Raw genomic sequence first — 18,064 nt, forward strand, 5'->3', positions numbered from 1 at the left:
GAAATTAATATATATTTATATGAATATATATATTTATATTAATTTCCACATACAATTCCACATGAGCTATCCTTACAGAAAATATATTAACTTGGATTTGTGTAGAAAAAAAAAAATGAAATCTAGTATTACCTTATTTCACTGTCATGATTCCATGGCATCGTGTAGCAAATTATTATTTTATGCTTATTCATTTAGTTTAGTTTTAGAGGCATCAGTAAGGTGAATTAATATAGAGCACTCCGCATCTTTTGTTTTATACCCTATAAGCCAATATTATTTGTTTCACTTTCTGTAATGTTTATCAGCTGTCCACATAAGATTGATCAAGATTTTGATGTATCACTGGTCTGTCCACTAAAAGCCACATTAGCAATACCAGCTTCAGTTTTTGACAATTCAGTCCAATTAACTTAATTTAAGCCGATAAATGTTCTATGATTTTCACTTTATTACTGTCACCAAATTGAGCCGAACAGTTCCCTATTTTCAAATGGGTCTCATTAAAGTAGTGAAACTCAGATGAACATAAATCCAGCTGAACAATAACACAATGGTACATAGTAGCAAAATTTCCATTAAAGCGGCACTGTCACTCCAAACTTACCTTTCTCCTAATGTTTCCTCTTCTCTTCCTCTCTCAGAATCTGTTCTTCTTTTCTTTATTTCTGATATAGTTGAAAATTAAGACAAAGTAGGGACTACTTTCTGAGTACTTTCTTTGACACAAGAAATGAAACGGACTTAAGCTCCTTCTTGGGTCAGAGAAAGTCAGGCGTAGGAAAAATACATAAGACAAAGTAGTCCCTACTTTATCTTATGTTTTTAAGAAATCTAGATCAGAAGTTAAGAAAAGAAGAACAGATTATGAGAGGGAAAGAGAAGAGGAAATACTAGGAGAAAGGTAAGTTCAGTGTGACAGTGCCTCTTTAAATTAAAAAAAATACACAATTTTAGGGGGTGTTTGTTATTGTGTAAAGAGAGATGGTTAACATAGGGTTATGGACTTAATGGTTCAATTGTGTTGGTCTTTATCACAAGAACTGGATTAAATGAATGTATGGGACTTAGTTGGGATTCTGTTTGCAAATTATCTGTTTGTGCAAAGATATGTGAATAAAATACAAATGTCTTGTGGATAAATGATGAATGATGAATAAAATGTGGATAAAATAGTATAATTTGCCTTATGTGAATTGTCAAGTGAGTTTCACATTGAAAATGTCTGGTTGAATCATAGCTTGGACATAGTTTGGACTACTAAAAAAAAACAGAATACCAAGCAGTGAGTTTAGAGTGTGAGAAACATCAAACCAACACTTGATATAGGTGCAGCGCTTAAAAAGTGTAATATAAATATTCCTTATGCACTTACCCCTTACAATAGGCACGGGGTGTACATGAAAAATAAACAGAGGAGATATATAGGGTAGTACTGTCAAATAACTTAGTATTAGAGTAAATGATATAAAAGGGGAAACTCACATTGTAAAGAGCCTTTTATGAGGATATAGGCTCTAAACACATCAACCAGTGTGCATTTCAAGGTAGGCAGCAACACCTAGGAATAGAGGATGCTCCTTTCTTCCTTCTGTCCGTGGATTATATCTCCAAAACAAAGCACAAAAGAAGATTCCTAGTGCAGATTTATCTTCAATTAAGTAGTGTAGAACACAAATATAGATTGGTGCTCACCTTTTATAGAGCCTTTTGGGGACTGGCTCTAAGTGCTGTAGGCATCAGTGTCAATTTAGAGGTGACACTTCCCTCAAGTGGATACCAGATATATGGAGGAGATGGAGTAAGGGTATTTAAAATTTACATTTATTGAATATCAAAAAAATATAAAATGCATACGAAATAGCATGTATAAGTATATTACTAATAAAATGTCCAATCTCCTCTTCTCCCAGAAACGCGTTTCGCCGTCCTTATCGGCTTCCTCAGTCTGTGTATGTAAGTCTGCTGGTATCCAGTTTATAAATCCTCCACTCGCGCCCTTTTTCTCGCCGTCCTGCAGCTGAATTTCATTTCCTGGTTAGATGCCGTTGCGTCACTTCCGGTTCGGCTTGTATTGCCGATACATCATTTCCGGGCTCTAGTTGTTCCTACAACTCCCGGCATGCTTCAGTTTGTACCTCCGATTTTCTAATACCTGTATGTAGGGAATGAGCTGTGCAAAAAAAGGGTCCTCTACCATTGCTCAAGGAATGATATATAATTAGTGTATTGCATGAATCTCTCTTCAGGACAATAAGTTTAGTAACAGCCATATATAAAATATCAAGATGTATTATAACATACATACTTTTTCATATTTAAACAGGGATAGCAAATACTTTTCAGTGTGAGGTAGACAGAAATATATGAATGCTAATTAATTCTTAAACATACAATAGTATTTAAAAATTAATTAGCATTCGTATATTTCTGTCTACCTCACACTGAAAAGTATTTGCTATCCCTGTTTAAATATGAAAAAGTATGTATGTTATAATACATCTTGATATTTTATATATGGCTGTTACTAAACTTATTGTCCTGAAGAGAGATTCATGCAATACACTAATTATATATCATTCCTTGAGCAATGGTAGAGGACCCTTTTTTTGCACAGCTCATTCCCTACATACAGGTATTAGAAAATCGGAGGTACAAACTGAAGCATGCCGGGAGTTGTAGGAACAACTAGAGCCCGGAAATGATGTATCGGCAATACAAGCCGAACCGGAAGTGACGCGACGGCATCTAACCAGGAAATGAAATTCAGCAGCAGGACGGCGAGAAAAAGGGCGCGAGTGGAGGATTTATAAACTGGATACCAGCAGACTTACATACGAGACTGAGGAAGCCGATAAGGACGGCGAAACGCGTTTCTGGGAGAAGAGGAGATTGGACATTTTATTAGTAATATACTTATACATGCTATTTCGTATGCATTTTATATTTTTTTGATATTCAATAAATGTAAATTTTAAATACCCTTACTCCATCTCCTCCATATATCTGGTATCCACTTGAGGGAAGTGTCACCTCTAAATTGACACTGATGCCTACAGCACTTAGAGCCAGTCCCCAAAAGGCTCTATAAAAGGTGAGCACCAATCTATATTTGTGTTCTACACTACTTAATTGAAGATAAATCTGCACTAGGAATCTTCTTTTGTGCTTTGTTTTGGAGATATAATCCACGGACAGAAGGAAGAAAGGAGCATCCTCTATTCCTAGGTGTTGCTGCCTACCTTGAAAGGCACACTGGTTGATGTGTTTAGAGCCTATATCCTCATAAAAGGCTCTTTACAATGTGAGTTTCCCCTTTTATATCATTTACTCTAATACTAAGTTATTTGACAGTACTACCCTATATATCTCCTCTGTTTATTTTTCATGTACACCCCGTGCCTATTGTAAGGGGTAAGTGCATAAGGAATATTTATATTACACTTTTTAAGCGCTGCACCTATATCAAGTGTTGGTTTGATGTTTCTCACACTCTAAACTCACTGCTTGGTATTCTGTTTTTTTTTGGTTTTAATATTATAGTGGTTTTGGAGTATCCACTACAAGTGCATATAGCAGCTATACTGAATAAGTTTGCACCAAATAAGTGTTAAGCGCCTTATAGCCACACCTTCTTTGTATCTTTCTACCTATAGTTTGGACTACTGGCTGCTGTTTGAGGCTTAGTGAACAGACCTCATCCGTGTCTTGTCTTAATAAACATTGCTGCTATTGAAACAAACAGGTAAGCCAATATTTCATTACTTCAGTACCAGAAGAAATTTAAAAATAACCCTTGCACCAAAGTTTCCTCTCAAGCACCAACATAAAATAAAATCCATCAACAGAGATGGATGGTATGGCAACTATATTATTTATAAAGATTCATAAGCCATGATTATAAAAAATTTCTTTATGAATTTTATGAAAACTTGAGCATTAGGGGAAAAAACAGAGATTAAGACTCAGGGAGCTAAATAATAGCAGATTAGATACAGTTTATTTTGGTGACCGATCCACTTTAACTTATATTTAATATGTTACTCTAACAAATTCTACTTTTTATGTTAACACAATATGGCCTCGATTCAATATTGTCGAATACACTTTTCAAATATTTTGATATTTTTGGATGTTTTTTTTTTAAAACAAATTATATTCTGAAATATTTTTTTTTACTATATTTATGTTTTTATATATTTTTTCAATATTTTAATATATTGAAGAAATTAATTTAAAAACAATCTCCAAAAATATTAAATAATTTGAAAATGTTACTCAACAATATTAAATATACATAATGGTCAAAAAAAACTTTATGTGCATCACTTTGTTTGAATTAATAACATTACGGACTACAAATGTTGCCCAACATGTCAAAATAAAATCACAGTCCACATCCCTTTTCTAATAGAATGAAAATATAATCAAGGACATTGATGTAAAGTATATCTATTCTGTGCATATATTTTATTCCGGCAACAATTTATGATATATGAATTAATTTTTTTCTTGAGTAATGTAGAATGTAAAGTTCTGTAAAATTCACCTAGATCAGTATTTCCCAATCCTGTGCTCAAGGTTTGAAAAATAATGTGATGAGGGCATTTTTGCGAGATATGGGTGATCTAATTTGATTAACATATTAATCTTTATATTGGACATTTTTGTCACAGTATGTTAAATACAAGACAATTTAAATCACGTGGGAGAAATTACATAATCAACTCAATATGCGTTTTTCCCAGTGACAGCAATTGTCTTAGGGGTCATGTTACTTTTGAGCAGACAATGCCTAGACAGAAAGTGTTTTGGTAAATATGGGCCTATGAAGTGAGAACCATAATAAACACTTACATTATTAAAAAAATAGCTTCTTAAGAAATTGAATGAAAGCTGTATATACCATGTTTTAAGTGATATTTTTAATGAAAGTACCGGTAATGTATTTTACTAACTCATATGCATGGGTGTATGTGTGTATTTTTTATATATAAATGATACAATTTGCAATTACCCTAATAAAAATAAAATACAAACAAAAGAAAACATTTGAAAATGTTGAATAGGCACTTACTGGAATTACAGTTTATCCTGATACAGTCTAGATAGGGAAGAATAGATGAGAAATGAAAATTTATCCTTCAAGGTATTAGCTGCAGACATCCAATAAAATTACAATCCACCCTTCCGGGGACAGACACATGCATATATGGCCAAACAGAGTTCTCTTATACATCTAATATTTAAATTCACACTATCTTTAAATCGTCTCAATAGGACTAAATGTTTTTAAAGTTAAAATGGCCATTTCAAACAGCGCTACATGGAGAAAAACCTAAGCGAAAAATAATTTTGTATCACTTAGAGATGTAGGATCTAGAAAGGTAGCATCACTTCCCATCTGTGCAAGAACATATGGTCATTGATAAGTAAATACAAAGTGTTCCGTCACAATGGGGCAACGTGCACACCAATCTAGAATCGGCCATCTTGTGTAGCAAGACTCTACCTCGAAGACTTAAAAAAAAATGAGATAATGAAAATGAATTATTAGATATAACACTTTATTCAGTAAAAGGTAGCATGTTCCCTAAAATAATCTTTTAATTTTAATATTTATTTTTTATATATATTTTTAATCTTTAATTTCTTTTACACATTTTGTTTCTGAAAAATTAGCATTTTCCCTCTTAAACAAGATTTATTGAAATTATTCATAATATTAACGAGGATATATTAGAATCCAGTTATTCAATTATTTACCATCTTGCATGTGCATATGCATGAAAAATGGGTTGTTTTTTAATTCTCTCATGTTGATGAAATTACAGGATCATTTATGAAAAGGTTTGTTACATTTATAACTATTAGCTACTCACTTGCTAAATCACCGACATAAATATCAAACTTAAGTTGTTTTGCTCAGTAAGATAATTAGAGAGCTAAGGTAAATTCGGTATTAAAAATACTAATATGGCCTCACACATGCGAAATATAAAATGTTTTTTTTGGTGACATATGATCACATTATATTCATATTATGATGGATACTGCAGCCAAGAATGTGTTTATAAATGGATTTTAACATAATGGCTGCAATGATACTAAAAATGGCAATTTTGTATCATGTCACTTTTATGTCTTCAAGGAGTACATGCATTCCAAAACTTAGATTTCATTACCATGTAGCAGAGTTTGTCATGTGTCGTCAACCGCGTCAGAAAAGTGGTGGCAAACAGTCTGGGATCAAAACATGCACACATCTTGCTACAGAACAATTTGCACTGATGGGTCATTCTTTTGTGGACATTATTATTCTTCCTATTTAAACTGAACCTAGCTTTTTCAACCACTAGAGGGTGCCAGAGGAGTACGTAAAGAATTTTAAGCATGTCTTGCTGTTGAATCTTTATTGCAGTCAGTGTAGTGCAATAATAAATGTTCTCTACACAATATGAATCGGCTAACATTGTAGTGATTTATGGGCAGTGTTTTGTTTCTATGTCAACACAGTAGTGCTGCATAAGAAAATGCTATTCGAAGTCCTTAAATGATAATGTATGTGTTTAAAAATATACGCTGTATCCTGTGCTTACAGCATTATGGAAGCGGCCTTAATGGTTCATTGATAGGAGCTCTGTGTACTAAAACAGTGCATTTGTACTGTGTTTATTACATCGGATAACCCAGAATTCTAAGCTTAACACCTGGCATGCCAAGGCATGTGAAATGCAATGGTTAATCGGTATTTGTTCTGAGCCACCATGGCATAGGTTTCAGCAGAAGAGTTTGTGTGGATTGTGTTCACCAGACTGTTTGCTAAGGGCCGCAGATCTTGGTCATTGAAGGGTTATATTCACTTTTGATAATAATAAAAAAAAAAAAAAAAATGCAACCACAAAAAAATAAAAAAAATAAAAACATAAAACCAAGGATATTCGGTGTACATAAATAGATTGGTTAAAAAAGAGAAGCATTTAAGAGTTGAGCCAACTGGCACTTATTAAGGTATGCATTTACTACATGCTGTAGAGTAAAATGATCATCAAGCTTTACTTTACATGAAAGTAGCACATAATAAGAAATGTATTTACCATTTTTCTAAACTGCTCTTTTTTAACTATTTAGAGTTATAAATTGAATTGTGCAAGCAAAATAAACAAAATGTACAACCAAAACATATATTTATAAACATATTGTATGTACTGTAAATAAAAAAAAATGCATTTTGTAAATATATTTTTTTTAAAAAAGCAAGCAAAAATCAATATAACCTTGTGATAATAAAAACAGGTTGACTTATTTTGGTGTATGTTACCTAAATTGACCGTAAGTTTAACACGCCCTGCGTCCAGTTCTAAACGTAGGGTATCTGCAGACTCTCTTGAAGTTGTGGCCATTAAAATGCCATAGGCACGCTGGGACCGGAAGCGTAATGAAACATCTTCTGCTTCTGTGTGCATGACCACCGGGAGCTGTATCTTCATAAACATGCTTCCATCATAGCTTAAAACTGTAGCTTCTGTAAAAGAAATAATACACAGTATAGTATCTAAATAATATGCCAATAATAATAACAATAATTAGTTATGTTTGAGGTTGGGTAAAACTTATTTATTATACCTCCGAATTGCCCCTCTTTAGGAGAAACATTTACTTAGACCTTTACCGGCTTAGACCTTTACACACACATTCCTTTTTCTTTAGTTTTTAAAATGTGATTGTAACAGAGTTTTAACACAAAATCACAGTAATCTACCTCTAAATACAACAATTGTGTTTAGAAACTAGGCTGGAACTAACTAATTTAAGAGCAAAATAAACGTCTAGCTAAATTTATTCTATTGATATATTGCATTATTATGGGGAGTTCTTCTCTAACAGATACACTACCCAACTCACAGAACTTAAATCAGAGATCAATAATGTAGAAAAGAACATATTATCAGATTACGCGGTTTCTTGGTTTACTTAAATCTTCTCTGCTCTGCATATCTTTATCTGCTATAAAAAGGTTATCTAGTTCCACTCTGCATTATGCAGAATGACTCACAGGGCCCATGGGCAAGTATTGCTCAATTTGTTCTTTCAGTGTTAGCAAGTGTGATGACTCTTTGTCCATCCTTAGTAAAGGGACATACATTTTAACACTTAAAGATCAACAGAAATTAATGTTACAAACATCTCACGAGGCATGAAAAATAGACAGCTGCACTGCAATACAAATTAAAAATATAGCCACAGCATAAGCTACGCCTGGATAAATAATATAACATATTTTATAAGATCATTGCATAAGTACATTATTTTTTTTCTATTTTATATTAGTTCAAAACTCCATTTAAAGAATAAATGTAAAAAAAATCAGTATTGTAGAAGTAAACATTCTACACAGAACAAAGTAAAAATAAAATAATATAAAAATAAAAAAGTATGTTAGTTGAATATAAAGGAACACGAATATAGTTATTTTTTATTTTATTTTAAGTATGTACTATAATGTGTTCTACATATTCAGAACAAATATAAAAATACTGAACATATTATATACCTGAGAGAGGTTTTGCCTAAAGATACTGTCTTACTGTGATCAACAATGGAAATGAGAGTCTGAGCCAAATTATATTGATGTGACATCTGTCATTTCATCTGCTACCTTCCATAAAAAAACAAACCAATCCTGAGATTATACTGATGTTTTGTGTTTTATGTATAATCAGGGAAAGATCATAATGCTAAAATAAATCATGCTTACTTTCATGGCAACATCCGAAAAAACAAATATGTAAAAAAAACAAAAAACAAATACATGTTGTTCTCTATGCAAATTGATGGCTTTAACATTTTGTAAATTCAGATTTTGATATGACACGGTAAGTAAAATAATAATAGAACATATTATTATACTGAAAGTATTAACACAAATATATATTTATCCTATCACCAAGAACTATAAAATATTCATAATTTAAAGTTGCATTGCATGAATTCTTAACTGGAAAAATAAAATCTGGCTGTGGTACAAAGCGAAGAATATTTTTCCTATATGTGTTGTGATGTGATGATTCGCTTGTGATATAGACCTCGAAGATATTAGTCATAAATGCCTTCAAGGGTACTACTGTTTCCATGGATTTTTAATATAATGCTTAATTATCCTTTTATTTAATAAATATGCATAACATATATAATATAGGAATTCAAACCTCTTTATCCTGCAACTGGGTGCCTTCATCTTAGCTACCCGTCAAGAATTGTCATAAGCAGAGAAAGCATACAGATTGGAGCAGAAATTAAAGAGATACTATAGTGCCAGGAATACAAAGCTGTCACTATCACAAATACCCTTTATTTACATACCTGATCCCAGCGCCTGTGTCCCAGAGCGCTGGGTCAAAGCTCCTCCTCTTTCCCTCGTCGAGCGGGCTCTAATGCGCATGTGTGGAAAATGCTGCACACTCATTAGTCCTCCCCTTAGGAAAGCATTGAATAAACGCTTTCCTATGGCAATATGCATTGAATAAATGCTTTCCTATGGGGAAATATCTGACTCTGGAGGTCCTCATCCAGAGCGTAAGGAAGTCCAGCGTCAGATACTGGTCCAGAGGTCAGTTTTAAACCAGGAAGCCCTCTAGTAGCTGTCTGGTAGAGAGCCACTGGAAGCAGACTTAGTGCTGCAATGTAAACATTGCTGTTTCTATTTAACTGCAGTGTTTAACATTGCAGCACTAAGGGCAATAGGGACACTGCACCCAGACCACTTCAATGGGCTGAAGTGGTCTGGGTGCCTACAGTGTCCCTTTAAACAAGGCTTCTAATTCTCCTTTTCATTTGCTTTGTTTTCGCTGCCTTTGCTGTGTCTGAACTGGATTATGATGTAATTTTTATCACTGATCAAGTGCATTTTCATGCCATTTTGGCTTGTTCGAGTCATATCCCCTGAACAACTGCATGGACAAAATGTCTCCAAACTAAAACACCACATAGAAGAAACTTAAATTACCTAACATAATTTGTACTTAGAGTCATCTCCCGCAGATACGGAAATTCAGCTATAAAGTAAGGCCCACAAAGCTTACTCTAGAGTGGGAGAAGTGTGGAAGAGCTGAATGGATACCTACAGAAATTTGTTTTCTACTGGATGTAAGCCAGGAGCAAAGGAGCAAAGTAATACAGTAAAGTAAGTGAGACAAGCCTATCACACTATTTTATATATTAAGATCATTTTAGACATAGAAATAGCAAATCAAACTACACTTTTAAATGGACTCTATAGAATTAGGAATACAAAGCTGAATTGCTAACACTATAATGCCCTCTTGTCACCCCCTCCCTCGCATTCCCTACCTCCAGCAGGGAAAGGCTTAAAAAAAACTTTAATCACGTACTCGATTCCAATGCCATTGTCCCTCAGCACTGGGTTGGCGCTCCATATTCTAAAGTGTTTTGGATGGGGGAGCCTAATGCGCATGCATGGTTAGTGCCACAAGTGCATTAGGCCCTACCCTTAGTAAAGAATTGCCTCAATGCTTTCCTATGGGGATTTTACTGAGGCGGAATGTCCTCATCCATTAGAATCTAGGAAGTGCCTCTAGTGGCTCTTCAGTGCCTCTGATTGTCAATCAGTGCCTCTGATTGACAGCCACTAGAGGCAGTCTTAGTCCTACAAAGTAATCATTGCAGTTTTTTTTTTTTAAACTTCAATTATTTACATTGCATGACTAAGTGGGTACTGCACCCATACAACTTCAATGAGTTGATGTAATCTGGGTGACTAGTGTTCTTTAACTTAGCAATATAGGCTTTATATAATGTGACCTATTTAAAATAAGTTATCTATGACTTGTCCTCATGGCATGTGTCCTCATGGCATGTACAATAAAAAGGTTAAATAATTAATTTTCTCTCTGATGGTTCTGTTGCACAAAATCACCTAGTGATGTGGTTATGGTTGCAGCTAGAACAAGAATAAGTATTTTTATGTATTGCCCTCTTATATCCTGATATACTGTCCATTGCTTATCACACTGATGTGACATGAGGAACCCTATGCACTACATATAATATCTATGTAATCTTCAGTAATTGGCTTTGGGATATATATTTTAGTGTTCATACAATTTTAAATGTAGATTATTATTAATTACACATTATTAAGTGCCAGCAAATGATTACGTTCTACATAGTATGGGGACAAAGTGACACAGTTCCATAAGTACTTAGTGATGATGAAACAAAATGTGCGATAAAATATAATGATTATTAACATTCTGTATTTTAGTTAAGCGTGCACATATACTTAATCATTTAAAGTATTTTTTGTTTTATTTTGCACAATATATTATGATCACATTTATTTTGTATTCTTTTTTTTTTTTCATTGCATGAGTGCCATTTGGCAATTTAACAAAATACACATATACATATAGTATAGTACTAACGAGAATATAAGTAAAAGAATTAGCTTAGCAGTGCTAGGACCGAACAACAAATCTTTATCCCTTACCACCACAAGCTGCAGAATATAGGTTACATTCTACGTTTGGTTGAAGTGCATTGTGTCTGAGAAAAAAATGTGTACTCTGCAGAATAAAATGGTATCCTGGTATTATGCTATTTTAGAATTAAATGCCGTGTCTGCAGTACAGGTGCAGAGTGGTACTGTGTAAGCCATAGATAGATGTATAGGAGTCAAGTAGTTTAATTCCTTTATTGCCTGGGCAAGTAGATTTAGTCTGCAAGCTTTCTAGGTCTAAAAGGTTTGCACGCTAAATCTACTTAACCTTTAAAGGCCCCTTTACACTAGTTGTTTGGCGTCTATTGCAAATATATACAATCACAGAACTTGTAAACTCATAGACTAATTGGCTCATATCTTCTATCTAAAATTAATGTTCTAAGGTATATTCCTCTAAGAAGAGGTTATTTTGAAGAGCTGTCATGGTGTGTTAGGCAAGGTGTTCAGAATTCCCTTTTTTAGCGAGCTGAGCAGTCTGCATTTGATTGATGTGTGCCCCTATTGTGTACTAGAAGCACTGTGGAGATTTTTCTTGCCATGATCTTATGTCACTTTTTGTATTGTAAAACAAAAAAGACATATCCACGTTGTATCTTTACCTCTCATTACATATTTCATAGCCATAAGGGAGACACAACATTCTATAAAACATAGTGCTAGTCTGAATAATAATAATACTATGTATTGTTTTGATTTTTTTACAAAAGCAAAAAAAAAGAAAAAAAGAACGTTTTATTGTTCATGATGTATTAAGATGATAACTAATTTACCTTTTTAAACTAATTCTGGAAAATAGAAAAAAAGAGAACAAAAATATTGTATTAACTTGCAGATGCATTGCCTCATGCTGGTAGCTGGTGGAAAGGACATTCGAGGTAATGTAAAAAAAAAAGAAATTCTGACCTGGACAAAATATATTTTAGAATTTTTGTGTATAAGTATTATTGTAATCATTGCTGGAGGAAAAATGTTCTGAGTTATTCACTAAAGTCCAAATGGTACTCTGCCAGAAGGCAAATAGTTCTTCAGACTTTCAATCACACTAGCAAAACGCAAATGCATTCCAAAAAGCATCAGTCTATTCCAAACTACAGAAAGTCCATCTGCACCATATTGAGCGATGCCTCCGCAACTTGTAATGAAAAGGCAATTAAACTAGCAGGTTACTTGCCTCCAAACTCAAGGCTTGGAAGTAGCAGACCAATATTCCTTTCCTCTTAGATGCAAAAGGCTCCAAAAAAAAAAAACATTTCTAAAATTGTTAATATATTTGCAGATTTCGACAATAAGCTATACAATTTAGGGGATGATCAAGCCACCAATATGCCAACCAAGAACTAAATCCATTAATAACTCACAGGTGTAGACTTACCAGTACTGACCACTACACAAGTTGACAACCTATAACGGTAAAGGAAATGCTACAAACTATTAAATCCCAACTTCTTGAATAAGGCACCTGGCTTTTCTAGTGCCTACAGCAAAAAGTATGCTAACCTCATGGCCCTTATTATGACTTCACTTTTTAACCAATTCATGCAAACAAGTTGTATACCAGTGGAACTGCTGTCATTGTCAATGTTACCAAAATGCCCAATACATGTTTACATTTTAGGCCCATCTCTCTGTTAAATGCAGCAAAAAAACTATTTTCAGGGAATTTAGCCACCTGTCTTAGCACTCACTTAGCCCATTAAATCTCACTGACAGACAGGCAGGCTTTGTTTCACAATGATGTGCGATTGACATTTTAGAAATAATTCAATCCAAATGCATACCTTGCTAGGATGAGCTGGCAATATACATCTCAACTTTCCTCTTGAGGGTGGTTCTTAGCCTCTATGCAGTCCCCTCAGCTAGAGTACTTTCCACTGGCTTCCTCTCCAAGACTTTCCCACTCAAGAACAGCACCCACATTTTCATACCAGCACTGCAACCACTATTCTTCAAAATCAAACATAATGCCTTGGTAGAGGAAATTCCAACCCCCATAGGCACACACAAAATTTCCCTTTTTACTGATGATATTCTGCTGACACTGACATAACCGGAGTCATCAATTCCCTGCCTACTGCCTTTTGTAATATGACCAGGTTTCTTATTATAGAACACTGGCAAGACACAAGTAGATGAGTGATTGATCTGATAGGGGAGGCTGTGGGGTGACAGACATCTGTATATATTAGTAAACCTCTATTTTGGCCCAAACCATGTACTTTTCCTCATTGACATCTAACCAGCCCTGGGTCTTATAAGAAAATGCATGCCTAGCTCCCTATGAGACCTCTCCCAGATCCCCCCATGCACCATCCACCACCAAGCATTCTCTGAGACTTTGGAGGGCATAGGTGACTAGGCTTATCCCAAAACCACTTTGTCTAGTGTTTGTACCCATGTCTGCCACTGGGGGGCTGACTCCAGTCTTCTCCACCATATGATGGACTGCAGCTGGCATTCAGTGAGAGTCCCAGGTGTTATCTACCACTGCAATTATCCCATTTGCAGATCTAGTCCAAACATACAACCTAAACTCCTCAGATCTATTTTCCCATATTTGAATCCAGTCTAGGCGAGTTATACGTAATCTCAAAGTAAATGCTTGGCCACTCATACTTTACACAAAATCTAGTGATTTGCTATAGAGTCCTCCTTGGCTTATATGTGATGGATAAACCTTCCTATTATATTAAGTGGGAAGAGGAGATGCAGTGTATGTTCTCAGTGGCAAAGTAGCGGAAAGCTGATACTGGGTTTCGTGGTGTATCAAAGTGCTTAGCCCACTGGGAAACTAGCCGGAAGCTTCTATTCATATGGTACTTGGTCCAGAGTAGACTCACTCACATATAACCAGACTCATCACCCTATGCTAACTCTACTGCAACCCTACTGCATGTCTATTGTAGCTGAAAATGTTGAACCATATTGGTACACAACCTAATCAAAAATATTATGAGTCTCTCATTGCAATGGGAACCACAACACTTTTTATCAGATATGCTACCACTTTTCAAAAATCAGGCCACCAGACACTTAATAATGCAAAAAACAACTTGGTATGATATTGGAAATCTGTAGACCCTCCTCAATCATTTGTGAATTACAAGCTACCAGAAATCACAAGGAAATGTCACATAGGCTTCTATAAATTCCAAAAGATTTGGTCCTCTTGGGACCAGTATTAGAAAATAATTCCTACCTTTTCTCCTGCTCCTGTGGGTTCCTCTTTACTGTTTCCCCCTAAATGTTGTACCTTTATGACCGCAGCGTTTTATAGAATCAAATGCCCCCTGCACAAAGGGACTTTTGTTGTGGATGCTCTTAATCTGCTGTACCAGCAGCTTGTTGTTCCTCATTATCATTTCATTCTATGTACAGTACTTGTGTATATACAATTGCCCTGTACTTACCAGCCTGTATGTTTTCAGTATGTGCAACTCATTTTATTGTTTTCTTTGTTTCTCAATGTTCAACACCAAATAGGTGTTTTGTCTGTATTTTGTTGAAAATCTCATTCATAAAAAAATAAAATAAAAGCATGTGTTCCATTTATAGTTGGTCACCATTTGGTCATTGCTAAATGTCTAATTCCAATACTTTGTATTGATTTGTATGCGAATATTACTGATTTTCTGAACGAATGACACAGAATTGGTCAGACCGACCGAATCCTGACTGCATTTGGCTTTAGGAAATCTGTAAATTGCTGATGCAATTGGAATTCTGTCTTTTTCAAATTCTGACAAAATATGGTGCTTAGAAGAAAAAAGAGGGTTGCACTTAATCAAATAAACCACAGGGTGCTGACTGTGTAGGGGTCAGCATACCCCATAAAGCAGATATCAAAAGGAAAATAATCTCAGACACTCACTGTGATAATTTCAGGCAGATTTAATGAACACAGCAATGTTTTGACCTGTTCCCTTGTCCCCTCAGTGAGTGTCTGAGATGTTTTACCTTTTAAAATGTGTTTTTTAGGGAATAACCCTGTTAATTGAGTCTCGGGGTGGATTTGTCAGTATTGCAGAGTAGGCAGCTGCCTACAGGCGCCTGTCTGCAAGGTGTTCCTACGGAGATTATAAATCTGTAATTTGTTTCCATTTTAGATATATTTTATACACTTTTTACTTTTCCTACATGATAATTCCATTTTTTTTATTGTTCACTACTGTATTATTATTATTATTATTATTATTGCCATTTATATAGCGCCAACAGATTCCGTAGTGCTTTATAATATTATGAGAGGGGGATGTAACTATAAATAGGACAATTACAAGAAAACTTCCAGGAACAATAGGTTGAAGAGGACCCTGCTCAAAATAAGCTTACAGTCTATAGAAGGAGGGGTATAAGACACATAAGGACAGGAAATATCAATCAAATAAGGTGGGAGTGAAGCAGAGCTGGAGGAGAGAGTAAAGCGCTGCCCTATAGGAGAGAGCAGTAGGGGTTACTCTGGGAGGCCATAAGCTTTCCTAAAGAAAGAAAGAAAAAGACTAGGGGAGAGTCTGATGGGGGTAGGCAGGCTATTCCATAGGAAGGGAGCTGCCCGCTAGAAGTCCTGCAAGTGCGAGTTGGCTGTACAGGTATATGTACTTAATATCAGTTATGTTTTTTCCAGAACACTACTAGACTTCTGATATACAGGAAGAAGACCCTCAGCTCACTACTATTCCATCACATCACATGATGGAGGTGATTGGTTAATATAACAACCTGTGGCACTTCACCTACTACTTATCTCTGTTAAATTAGTTATATAGGATCTCTAGGACCTTTAATCATTTTTAATCCATTGATAGAAGACTTTTATACTGTTTTCTTGAGACTTTTATACTGTTTTCTTGAATCCAGACATCAGGAAACAACCAGCTTTAACTTTGTTGAGTCCCAGGTAATAAGAATATGTGGGGTCACCTGTCAAGGTGTAGGATATATTAGACAGCAACTGAACAGTCAGTTCTTGAATTTGGTGTGTTGGAAACAGGAAAAATTGGTAAGTGAAAAGATCTGAGTGTCTTTCACAAAGGCAAAATAGTGATGGCTAGATGACTAGATTAAAGCATCTCTAAAACCGCAAGTCTTGTGGTGTGTTCACGGTATGCAGTAGTTAGTACCTACAAAAAGTGGTGCAAGGAAGGACAACTGGTGTCCTTCCTTGCACCACCAAGTTCATGGTCACCCAAGGCTCATTGATGTTCATGGGGAGAGAAGGCTAGCCTGTCTGGTCAATTCACACAGAAGAGCTACAGTATTTCAAATTTCTGACAAAGCTATGTATGGGACTGTATAGCCACTGACCAGTCAGAGTGCCCATGATGACCCCTGTTTCCTGATGGCTGTGGCCTCTTTCAGCAGGATATTGCACCCTGTTCAGGAATGGTTTGAGGAACACGACAAAGAGTTCAAAGTGTTGCATTGGTCTTCAAATTCCCCAGATCTCAATGAGCATCTTAGTGAGCATTTGTGGGATGTGCTGGAACAACAAATCTGATCCATAGTGGTCCCACCTTGCAACTTACAGGACATAAAGGATCTGCTGTTTATGTCTTGGTGCCAGATACCACAGGACAAGTTCAGAGGTCCAACGTATCAGATCTGTTTTGACAACACAAGGCGGACTTACACAGTATTAGGCAGGTGTCTTTTATGTGGTGGTTGATCAGCGTATAACTAGCCAATCACACACTTACATAAAATCCCACATACAACAAACCTAATTAGTATAATGTTTAAATACATAGACAGGCACATGCATGTATATACAGATACACACTAAGATGCAAACAGACAAACTAACATGCCGATTAGGTTAAGATACACATTTATCCAAATAGCTGGTTTAAAAAATATTATGTGTGAATCACCTAGGCACATGTTTCTTGCTTATTGCAAATCAGCATATGCTCCCTGTTTTTGTTTGAAAGATTGTACATACAAATATTTTTCTTTCCCATTTATTTCCACCTTAGCCATATGCAGTAGCTATACTTTGCCACTGGGTGGTACACGTTGCATGCTTAATTGAATGGTTATGTAATGTATATGACAGTTTGGTCATGTCCAATACCACCAACAACCGAACAAGCTAGAGGCATCAAAATCAGTATACAGCAGATTAGACAATATTATATATAAAACTTGTTAGAATTTTATTTTTAAGTTCAGAATTCTCATAGTGATGAATTTAAATATTTAAACGAGAAAAAAAATATTAATGTATCCTTCCTATAAATAAATAAAATAAATAAATATATTATTTTTATTGTCCTGTGATTTTACATTATATATGATAGGATAATTGGATAGCTCCTGCCTTGTTACCAATAACACTGAACATATAGCTTTGCATGCTGATCTCTGCCTGGTAGACTAGGTTCATCCAGAGCGGAGAGATTGTTATGGGTGTTAGTTGTGAGAATTCACAAAATCTGACATTTGGGAATTGAACAATACCACATAATGAAATTGAAGTCATGGCCTCGAATGTGCTCCTTATGCTGGGACATTGCCCCATTTATTTCAAACAGCAAGTCATTTCAG

At 35.2% G+C, this 18,064-nt stretch overlaps 1 protein-coding gene across 18 annotated transcripts in view; it reads right to left on the reverse strand.

The window, feature by feature from the left end:
* The window catches only part of NRXN1 (neurexin 1), a 1,100,495-nt gene that overhangs the window by 519,241 nt on the left and 563,190 nt on the right, over positions 1-18,064 (reverse strand). For 11 of the 18 annotated variants that reach the window (XM_063443949.1, XM_063443947.1, XM_063443943.1 and 8 more), the window contains 2 exons: positions 7,322-7,525; positions 5,078-5,104 (listed from right to left, as the gene is read on the reverse strand). In XM_063443949.1, coding sequence (XP_063300019.1) covers positions 5,078-5,104; positions 7,322-7,525 — 231 coding nt within the window. The remainder of the gene's footprint in view (positions 1-5,077; positions 5,105-7,321; positions 7,526-18,064) is intronic. The other 7 variants (XM_063443956.1, XM_063443955.1, XM_063443963.1 and 4 more) reach the window with 1 other exon arrangement.

The sequence above is a fragment of the Pelobates fuscus genome, chromosome 2 (genome assembly GCF_036172605.1).
Source record: "Pelobates fuscus isolate aPelFus1 chromosome 2, aPelFus1.pri, whole genome shotgun sequence".
Taxonomy (NCBI): Eukaryota; Metazoa; Chordata; class Amphibia; order Anura; family Pelobatidae; genus Pelobates; species Pelobates fuscus.